The sequence below is a fragment of the Mus musculus genome, chromosome 19 (genome assembly GCF_000001635.26).
Source record: "Mus musculus strain C57BL/6J chromosome 19, GRCm38.p6 C57BL/6J".
In the NCBI taxonomy this organism is placed as follows: Eukaryota; Metazoa; Chordata; class Mammalia; order Rodentia; family Muridae; genus Mus; species Mus musculus.
In genome coordinates, this window is record NC_000085.6 from 42,122,929 (window position 1) to 42,134,005 (window position 11,077).

The 11,077-nt window shown below is 49.6% G+C and overlaps 1 protein-coding gene across 1 annotated transcript; it reads right to left on the reverse strand.

Annotated features, from left to right (window-relative positions):
- Positions 1–346: 346 nt before the first annotated feature.
- Avpi1 (arginine vasopressin-induced 1) lies at positions 347–6,065 on the reverse strand. Its single transcript, NM_027106.4, has 3 exons — positions 5,943–6,065; positions 1,820–2,098; positions 347–920 (listed from the first exon to the last, which is right to left on the reverse strand). The coding sequence occupies exons 2-3, from the start codon at positions 2,086–2,088 to the stop codon at positions 761–763; spliced, it is 429 nt and encodes a 142-aa protein (NP_081382.1). The 5' UTR covers positions 2,089–2,098; positions 5,943–6,065; the 3' UTR covers positions 347–760.
- Positions 6,066–11,077: the final 5,012 nt, after the last annotated feature.

An 11,077-nucleotide genomic window follows, 5' to 3' on the forward strand; every position in this document is an offset into this window, starting at 1 on the left:
ACATCAGTCCTGACCCTTGATGGTACCGTCTGACAGATGATGCTCCCAGCAACTACACACACTACCTAGGACCCAAGTGCTGCAGTGTGGAGCTGATGTAGGCTGACCTGTCTCCCCTTCCCCTGGTCTGCTCCTTTGGATCAGGCCTATCTGCAGAGACCTCATTTTTTCTTGCACCCTGCCCACCTCTGGAAGAGGAAGCTGTAGTACCAGGATGCCCAGGGCTGTAATTACAGAAGCACAAGCATCCAGCCCAGATCTATGTCCTGGAGAATATCCTGTCCTCCAAACCTGGCTATGTCGGTTTTGGGATTCTCCCCTTCTGTAGCACACTCTGACAAATCTTGATGCAAATGTCTTTATTTTCCACTTAAACAAGTTTCCCTTTTGCACTGGCCTGTGGCACAAAACAGATGGCTGGGTGGTGACATTAACTGTCAAGTTAGTGAGATGCAGAGATGGTGAGACACTGCATTTGAGTGCATAATACTTTTATTCCAGAGGAACGCCATGCAGCCCAGTTACACCTTTAGGTCAGAAAGGCTGATGCGTGACCAGCCTCTATTGCCTCCCTTGGTAAGAAGGACCCACAAGTGCAGAGTCCAACAGATGCTGGCTCTGAGCTGAACTCAGGGCATTCCAATTACCACTTTCTTCTTCACCTACACAGGGCCTGCTCAGATGTCCTTTTTACAACTCCATAAGCCCTTTGGCCAAAGTCCCTGCAGTGTTTGGGGAGGACCTCCCCACCCTTCACCAGTCAGTGTCTGATCTGGTGGAGGTAACCTGTGGGGCCTGGCTTATTCCAGTTCCGGGGGGCTCTAGCACTTGTTCTCCGGGAGTTCCCAGACTGCTCGCTGGAGGCCGTGTCAGTGGTGCTGGCCTGGGGGTCAGACGCTGTAGAACCAGGCTCCGGCACTCTGTGAAAACAAGTGTGTGATAGATAGGTCAGTGTCAGCACAGAGAGCAGGAGGGTCTATAAAAGGGGACGGTCTGCCCCCAAGAACTGTATGGCACCTTTCCAAAACTGAACGTTAAGAGGCTGGGGCTGGATTGGGGGGTGGGACACTCAACAAGTCTCTCCCCACCTTCTTTTTCTCCTTCATAGAGCCCTGGCTGTCTGGAACTCACTCTGTAGACCATCTGCCTCAGACTCCTGAGTGCTGAGACTAAAGGCATGTGCCACCACCGCCTGGCTCCTCCCTACTTTCTCAGCCTGGCTTTTATGGCACTGTGTAAGACAGGCATAAATGACATCAGTTAGTGCAAGCAGTGAAGACTCACTCACCATCTCAGACCGGAGGATCTGTTCAGACTATGAGGGGAAGATCCTAGAGAGAAACTTGTAGTGATGGCTTTAAAGCCGGGTAGTTTACCTGGGTCCCCCGAGGCTCACTATTCCTGGGCTGGCAGTGACGTGGGCAGAGGTAGATGGTCAGAGATAATCTCTACTGCTTTGTCACCTAGACTCTCCACATAATCTTAGACCATTATCTCTCTAGTTCCCCATAAGGCTTTAACTAGGATTGCCTTTGAATTTTACTACTGGTAAGTTTTTATTTCTTTCCAAACAGTTCTCCCTTCTAGCTGGCCAAGAGTCACAGAAACACCGTAGCACTGCTTTGACTGGCCTTTCTTTCCTATGGATATTACAGAGTCACATGACTCTAACAATAACAATAGTCTTTGAGGTACCAGCACCAAAGCACTAGAAACAGGAAGAATGAGGGCAAGTCACCGGCTCTAGGCCACACAGCCAGAGCAGTGGGACAGGCATCCTTTCTCCCCCACCCTCGGCCCTCCAGTCCTGGGCACCTACCTAAGCCGGCTGCAGTGGTTCTGTTTGGGCGGCCTTTTCCTGCGCAGCCTCCTCAGCGCCTCAGCTACACGGTGATCCCCTGCACACTCCCAGATTATCTGGGCCCGCTCTTCAGCCAGCTGGTCCCCACTGCGCTGGAACAGGCCCTGGATCTGGACCAGCTCAGCATCCTGGAAGATGTTGGCAGAGGCCTGCTTGCGGCCCCGGGTCTGAGGTGTTGAAACCTGCCACAGGGGTGGCTCGCTCACGACAGAGGCTGGAGTCCCCATCACTGGTACTCTGAAATGAAAAGTAGAGACATAAACACTCCTGTAGCCATCCTTCAGAGGCGCTGCCAACCAGTAGCTGGCCATACATCGGACAAGAGAAAGAATATATTCACAGAAAGATATGTACATATTTGCTGAAAGTTGGCAGTGTGTGTGGAATGGGGGCTGGGAATAGCTCGTTTCTTTCAGAGTGCTTGCATAGCATGCGTGGAGCTCTCGATTTGAGCCCCAGTACCACATCAACTAAGTATGGTCGTACATGTCTGTAATCTGGGAGGTGGAGCCAGGAGGATTAAAGTACAGTCAGGACCAGAGAGGTGGCCAGCAGTTAAGAGCAGACGATGTTCAGTTCCTAGCACCCACATGTCTGCTCACAACCGTCTGTAAGTCCAATTCCAGGGAACCTGATGCCCTTTCCCTGGCTTCTGAAGGCCCCAGGCATGTACCCATACATGCAGTCAAACAAACACATGAATTAAAAAGAAATCTTAAAAAGCTAGAAAGCCATCCTGGGCTATATATATACTGAGTATGGGCCAGCCTGGACTACACGATGCCATCTTTACAAAAAAGTGACACAAGCATTCCCAGTTTGTCCTCAGCTTGCCCTCGGCAGTAGCCCTAACCCTCACCGCTGGTCTTTTTGTCCTCTCGAGTCTGAGTCATCACCGCATTCAGAACTATTACCCCTCCCTAGTCTGGCCTTCAGTCCACCTCCTTATTCAGACACATTATTCCAGTAATTGCCACACTCACACTGTCCTAGTTTCTATCCTAAGAACCCCACTCTCTTCGAGACCTACTACCTAAGTAAGATAAGCCCACAGAAGGCATCTAGATAAAATCATAAAACTTGTATTTGTGCCTGAAAAATGGGAATAAGAAAATTCATCTCTCAGGCACTATTAACAGAGCCCAGTTAAAGCCCGTGTGGTAATTAGCCCCCAGGAACCGGTGGATCTACACACACACACACAGAGAGAACAAAAGATAAGTGACTGAGGCACACTTTGAGGTTGATGAGAAAGAAAAGGCAAGCGTGGGTGTTTACTGTGCCCTGGCTGACGTGCACAACATCACTGATGCTCAAAATAACCCTAGAAACTAATACTGTTATCACTATCCTGCTGCAAGAGCAGCAAGGCCTGGGGCCCAGGCTGGACCTTGTCTTTTGACTGCGGTTCACAGTTTAAACCACTGCACCACATGCTTTCCAAGGCGAGCAACTCAGCCCACTTCCTTCCATTCCCATGAGGAGTGAAGGACAGGAGCTATGTATCTCCCAGGGTGAAGTCTGCGCACTGGTTGGTTAGTTCAGTCACCAGTGTCCATCAAGGCTGCCTGCTGACTAGGCGACCTACCTCATCCTCAACCTTGAACCAGCGGCCCTTTTCAGATCTCCAGCTTCTCCTAAACAACTGTAGGACTGCGGCGGAGCCTGGCTTGTGACTCACTCAGCATTCTAGCCCTGCCACTCAGTAGCTGACAGGCTTCAGGAATACCCATCATCTCTGGGCTCTGGGCTCTGATTCTGGTATTCTGGGCTCTGATTCTGTCTGCTGCTCTAGAGGAGATGCTGATGGTCTCCATGGTCTCCGAGGGCTTGCACTGGTGTTGAGTCATCAATGTGTGACAAGGACAGACCTATGTTGAAGGATAGCACTGCTTGCCCGCTCCTTGTGGGCTGGGAGCTGCATGCGTGGACAGGTCTCACTAATTAGCTTCCAGAAAACGCCTCAACTAGTAGTTAGCCTTCTCCTCCCTACCCCAAGCCTCCCTAAGACCAGATACTGATTTGCTACAGTGGGTGGAGGGGTCAGTATCTGGCAGGAGCACAACACGGCTAAGTGGTCAAGCCCTAGGTAGCCTCTTAGGCTGGCCTGGGGTGGTAGAAGAAAGGGTGATGCCCTTTTTTCACAATCAGCAATCTCGTGTTCTCTGTAGAGGCTGGCAGACCAAGGATCAACCAGCAGCTGTTTGGAAGGAGGAAATGGCTGCCCACTTTGTTCCAACAACCTCTAAGGGACTGTAGGGCTTTGACTGGCCAGCCCCCAGTGAGCTAAGTACACCCAAGCAAGAAATACCGGGCAGTCTAGTGTCTAGCACTCAACCACACACCCTCTCAACCCTGGGAAGCCTTGGCCCCCGGAGATTTTGAAGCCCTTTGCTAGTGGGAGCCTCACCCTGGGAGTAAGACAACGGAGTGAAGGTAGGATTCCAGGTAGGGCAAGATGGTAAACATTGGGAAAACTGAAGTGGGGGTGGGAACACTTTGTCAGGAGACACTTCCTGTCTCATTCAGTAGGTTCAATCATTAATTTCTTCCTAATCGCCTGGACAAGACCTTACGCCAAGAAGCTCAGTGTATACTTGAACAATGGTACATTTTAAAACTGAAAAGCAAAAGCATGGGGCCGTTAAGATTACAGACAGAGCTTTCCTTCTAGAGCCGACATAGAAGATAAGCTCGGATCCGTGCACAGACCAAGCAAGTAAGGACTTGTCGCAAAACACTACAAATGGACCCTAGAGCGTCAGAATGAACCCCCAGAGTAAATACTGAGGATGGCAAAGTTCAACATCTTTTGAATTGGGCATTAAAGGAAGGACATACTATAGAGCTCTTAACTCGACGCTTCTCTGCCTTGGAAGTGAAGAAAGAAACTGGGCCCCTACTCCAGACCCATTTTCAGGCATGACTTGAAAAATGAACTAACAGAGCAAGGAAAAGATCCTTTTGAAAGAATTCAAAACCCCTAAGGTGGCAGTGACGCTGACCACTGAGTGACCTTGGACAAGTCACTTTTCCTTTGCTTTGTTCATCAATCAAAATAGTGAGAGGGAAAATCCTCACTGGGTACAGAGATGAAATATGAATGACCATCCTAGTACCTGGCCTACTGTGGACACTCAACATTGTACATTGGTTGAATGAAAAATGATGCGAAGAGAAAGCTATTAACAAGACTATATAGAACCATGGCCGTGGTTAATTTAGCACTGACGTACAAACTACTCAGAGGGCTTCAAAGACAGGCTCATCTGTGCACTTTTAAAACCATGGCTACATAGAAGGAAGCTTGCTGCGTCAAGCAAGAAGAGCACTTTTGAGGACCTTTTGGTCCTCCTGTCAGGTGGCATCCTAATCCCCTGTTAGCGGGCACTATTGTTAAACACATTTTCCAGATGAAAAAGCTGACCTCTTGAAGTGGTGACTTGCTCAACTCCACAAGGCTGGTAGGTGATCTTAGGCTATTAACCAGGTGGTCAGACCTGGGCGCCTTACCAGTGTTACTTTCATTCTTTCCAGGTGGCTGAGAAGGTGGTCAAAAGAAACGTGGGGGCAGAAGGTTCTGAAACCTCTAAGACCGTGCCATCTTCGTCTGGGGGTTTTGGAGGTCGCCACTGATTCGCAGACAGGATTCCCACGCCAGCCTCTTCGCTGGACTTAGAGCAAGCGGAGCTAGAGTAGAGCCCTCTGGGAAGTTAGATCGGTGTCGGGTCAACCTATTGCCAGTTCCAGGAGACCCCAATCGGGATCCGGCGGCCAAGACGCCTACTGTAACCTCTCTCGGGCTTTGGGAAAAGGGCGAGCGCAGCTCTGGGCTCCTGCCCTGAAAGTGATCACAAAGGCCAAGCGGAGGTGACTGGCTGGCTAAGAGATTGAGAGAGGATATCTTGGCCGAAGTTACAGGACGACATCCCCACCACAGTGAGCCCCAGGGCTCAAAGGTGGCGACTGACAGAGAGAAGCCCCTAAGTGGATCTAGGATGTGAGACCCAGCGGATTCCCAGCTGCGACCGTCGGCCCGCGCGCTCCCACGCACAGCTGAGCCGGACCGTGGCCTACCTACCTGGTTGCCTTAGCTGCCCGAGGCAGGCGGAACGCAGCCGGGAGCCTGGCCGGGCCACCTGGATCACGGCCACAGTTCCTCAGAGAAAGTGCTCCGAGCCCCTTCAACAGCCAATCCTCGGTCACAGCCTTAGAGCGAGAAGCCGAGCCAACTTCGCCAAATCGAACGCGGAGCCTTCGCGGACCAATCAGCTGCTGCAGGGGGGAGGGGCGTGCCTTATCCCTCCCTTTTCCCGTGCCCGCCTCCAAACCCAGTGCGGAGATTCCTTGAGTCCAATCATCTAGGGAGTATCGGCGAGGGGCGTGTCCTCCGGGTCCTCCCCATCCTCCCAGCTCACCTGCCCTCCCCACGCCTGGAGGCGCCCCCTTGATTGACGTCAGTCCCAGGGGCGGGCTCTGCTTTGCGGGCACGCAGGCGGGGCGGGGTCGCATTCCTGACACGGGGTGCGGCTGGAGACCGCGGGCCCTGCAGGGTACACGTGACAAGTGCCCCTTTTCTCTGGGTCGAGTCCAACGCACGTGGCGTAGGGTTTCACTGTTAAGATCCTCATAACCTACAGTTCCTAAAACTCCCTTCACCTCCCGGGCCTCCTGGGCCTGCATTCAGAATGATTTACAAATCTTGTAGCGACTGTGCCAGTTTGGTTACCTAAGGAGAACTTAACAGCTCTTTGGACATCTTTCACTGAGACCCTTTCCAGTTCAGTTTCCTTGACGGGCTGTAAGAGAACTGCAACCCTTACCTTGAGGTAGTTAACAGCCTAGCGACAGAGGCTAACACTGAACCACCACTTGGTATGTGACTACAATCATGATCACATGAAGTTGAAAGAAGGTAAAGAGGAAGGAAGCATCTTTGAGAGGTCCTGGAAGCCACAAGAAGGAGCATAACCAGTAAAGAAAGGAGCTAACGTTTTTAGAACGAGGAAGAATGGGCCTGGGCAGAATAAAGGAAGAGAGGGAAGAAAGCACGCTGGAGCCAGGACGGCTTTTCTCCAGAGGGATAAAATAAGGCCTGGAGATCCGCTATAAATAGCAAGGTAGCCATGGTGGGAGGATGTAGGTAGGCAGTGACGTTTGCATTTGCCCCTCTGAGGCTCTATAAGCAAGGAAATAGAGTGATTTGTACTTATGAATAGGCATTCTGCGGTCTTTACAAGTCTTTACAGAGTGACTATAATGTGGTCAGCCCTTTACAAGGGTTAATTTATTCCCCACCACCAACAACAACAACCGTGGCGTGGCACTAAATTTGCATTTTCAGAAGGTCTCACCAGTTCCAAGGAAGCCGGGTTGGAAAGGACAAATGACTGCAGGGGATCTGTGAGGCTCTTTTTTAGTTCTTCACTGCTGTGAGCATGCTGAGAAAATGCTCCGTCCCTGAGCTACTGTGTGCCACTTCTTGTCTGTCTATCTGTCCGGCTGCCTTTCTGTTTCACTGAGATGGGTTTTACTTTGTAGTTCAGACTGGCCTGGAATTTCCATCCTCCTGGCTCAGCCTCTTGAGTGCTGGCATAATAGAGCTGTACCACCAGGTCCAGCTGTCAACCTGGAGGGATGTTGATTTCCTTCATCCGGGGCTTGTGCTCCTGTCCAGAAATGTCCGGAGGGATGCCTGTCTGGGCAGCAGGTGCAAGCAGAAAGTTTTCCTGACTTCCCTCACGTCAAAGCTGACCTTCTAAGTTTAGTTTCTCTTCTATAAAACTCCCAGGTAGGGAGGAGATGAAGGGGGCTGGAGGGAAGGCTCAGTGGTTAAGGAGCACTTAACCAGCACCCACAGGGCAGCTCACAAGCTTCTGTAACTCCAGCTTCAGAGGATCTGATGCCCCTCTCTGTCTCTGAGGGTACCAAGCACACACCCGGTGCATATATACTCAAGCAAAAAATACACGTAAAGAGAAACTTCAAAATGTTCCATCAGCTTCGTGGGATTCTTTTTGCAGGGTAAAGGGGAATTTTTTATTCTTCCTCATCCTGGTGACTAGTTCCTCCTTGTCCCTCTGCACAGCACCACACGACAAAAGAATATGTCTCAAAGGGTTTGTTTACTTTTTTTTTAAGTCCTGGGGAAATGAAGAGAGAATGATAGACAAAAGATATCCAAGTGCAAGATCTCGCAAGAGAAATTAGCAATGTTTGTTCCTTCTAAGTGCTGCTTGGAAGTGCCAGGCTGAGGAGAGACCGCAGGCTCTTAAACCGGAAGGCTGTGCTTCTCAGACTCTCAGCATATCCATATTTAAGGACCTGGGGGTTCTGATGCCACCTGCTCAGATGGATACCCCATGCTGGAATTGGGACTTGGGACCTCTGGGTCAGATGTGACTAAGGCTGGGTGGAGACAGTTTTGCAGGCTCCTGCTGGTGCTCGCCACACAATGGGGCTGTTTCCTTCCCCACAGCTTTATGATTCAGTGTTTCTGATGAGCAGGCAGGGCACTCCCCTCAGGCATGGGCGCCATAAGAAACCTTGCCAGAAATGGGGATATTTGAGAATCTCGCAACAGTGCAGGAAACCAACCGTAACTACCAACACAAGGGACCCTGATTGTTTGTTTTGAGCCAGCGTCTCTTTCTGTAGCTCAGACAGGCCTCAAATTCCAGATTCTCTTGCTTCAGCCTTCAGGGTTCTGGGATTACAATCTGGGTCACCATTCTGTAGCTTTATGGGGCCCTGTTTAGAGGAGGTTAGCACTGAGGAGTGTCCCCTAGTGTCATACAAAGACTTGCTTTCATCCAGAACCCAGATTAAGGTAGGGACATGTCTTAGTTAGGGTTTTACTGCTGTGAACAGACACCATGACCAAGGCATCTCTTATAAGGACAACATTGAATTGGGTTGGCTTACAGGTTCAGAGGTTTAAGTCCATTAGCATCCAAGCAGGCATGGTGAGAGTTCTACATCTTCATTTGAAGGCTGCTAGCAGCATACTGCCTTTCAGGCAGCTAGGATGAGGGACTTACAGCCCAAATCCACAGTGACACACTTAATCCAACAGGGCCACACCTCCTAATAGTGCCATTCCCTGGGCCAAGCATATACAAACCATCACAGGACAGGTGAGATGGCTCAGTGGGTAAAGGTGCTGCCACCAAGGCCAAGTTTGGGAACCAGTTTGACCTGCAGGACCAACAGGATAGGAGAGAACTGACTCCTGAAAGTCATCCTCTGACCTCCACACACCTCCTTGACATTGGCATGGAGATACACACACACACACACACACACACTGAGTACATAAATGATAAGTAAAATGCAATAAAAGTTAAGATGAGGATAATGAAGAAATCTTCTGGGTTGCAAACTTAATAGACATAAAACAACAACAACAACAAAAACGCCGGGCATGGTGGTGCACGCCTTTAATCCCAGCACTCAGGAGGCAGAGGCAGGCGGATTTCTGAGTTCGAGGCCAGCCTGGTCTATAAAGTGAGTTCCAGGACAGCCAGGGCTACACAGAGAAACCCTGTCTCAAAAAACCAAACCAAAAAAAAAGAAAGAAAGAAAGAAAGAAAGAAAGAAAGAAAGAAAGAAGGGAGGGAGGGAGGGAGGGAGGGAGGGAGGGAGGGAGGGAGGGAGAAAGAAAGAAAGAAAGAAAGAAAGAAAGAAAGAAAGAAAGAAAGAAAATATAGAAAAAACAAACAAAACAAAAAACCAAACAGATGCCAAAAACATCTGAGATGAGCAAAATATGAAAATTTAAAACACAGACCTTCGTTTGTTTTCATGGCTCTGATTTATTTTGTACTCGACACTCATTTCCCAGCAGCCTTCAGTCCCAGTCACACTATCACAGCAGTGGCTTCAGGAGGACTGGAGACAGTCTGGGAACACACTGGGCAGCTCTGCTTTTCATTAGTTTTGGTTGGGGGCTTATTCAGTTTTTCCGTTCAGCTTAGGACTTGGGAAGATGTCTGCACGAGGGCATATGGAGCACCCGGTTGCCCTCCTGATTCTTGCTCCAATCTGGTTCAGCCCGGGGCTGTTTTCCCAGAGGGAAGTCTAGGAAAGGCTTCTGCTTATTCTTCCCTAAGCAAGTGATTAAACCTTTCTGTGCCTCAGCTTTCTGGTCTTTAAAATGGGAGTGATTGAGGCTGGAATCACAGCTTGGTTTTAAAATGTGACTTAGCATGAAAGACATCAGGGGTTCAATCCTCTGTGCCGCAAAGTAGATAATAAGGTGATTAATAAGAAATTTAATATGCATGTTACCATGACAATGGAAGGAAGTACTGCAGCCTGAGTGCTTCAGTCACAGACTGAAAATACTATATTTTCCAATTGTTTTCTATCTATCTGTCTGTCTGTCTGTCTGTCTGTCTGTCTGTCTGTCTGTCTGTCTGCTGTCTGTCTGTCTGCTGTCTGTCTGTCTGTCTGTCAATCAATCGTGAATGTCTCCTGTAGCCCAGGCTGGCCTCTTATCTTATTATAGAGTCAAGGATGTCCCTGAACTTCTGATTCTCTTTCAGCACTAGTTTCTGTGGTACTGGGGATTGAATGAAGAACTAAATCCCCAGCCCTTAGACTGGAAAAGCAACAAATGGGAGCACTTACAGCACACGCAGGGCCTTACAGCACACGCAGGGCCATACCAGCACACACAAGGCCTTACAGCACACACAGGGCCATACCAGCACACACAAGGCCTTACAGCACATGTAGGGCCTTACCAGCACACACAAGACCTTACAGCACATGCAAGACCTTACCAGCACACACAAGGCCTTACAGCACACGCAGGGCCATACCAGCACACACAAGGCCTTACAGCACATATAGGGCCATACCAGCACACACAAGGCCTTACCAGCACACTCAAGGCCTTACCAGCACATGCAAGACCTTATGTTTTAAGTCCTGGGATTCCAGTTAAATAAAGTAAAAATAATTTTATTTTGAGATAGTAAAAGTACCAAGACAAGACGTAAAGTCGTGTGTGTGTGTGTGTGTGTGTGTGTGTGTGTGTGTGTCTGTGTGTTATGCTGGGATCAAACCGAGGACCTTCTAAAGCTATTCACATACTCTTGTGGAGCCACACTCCAGCACAAAGACCTGGCTATTTTATATAAGAGACGTGAACATCTCCAGATTATTGTATTTATAGGCACTGATCTCACCCCCTTCCCACACAGATCCTAG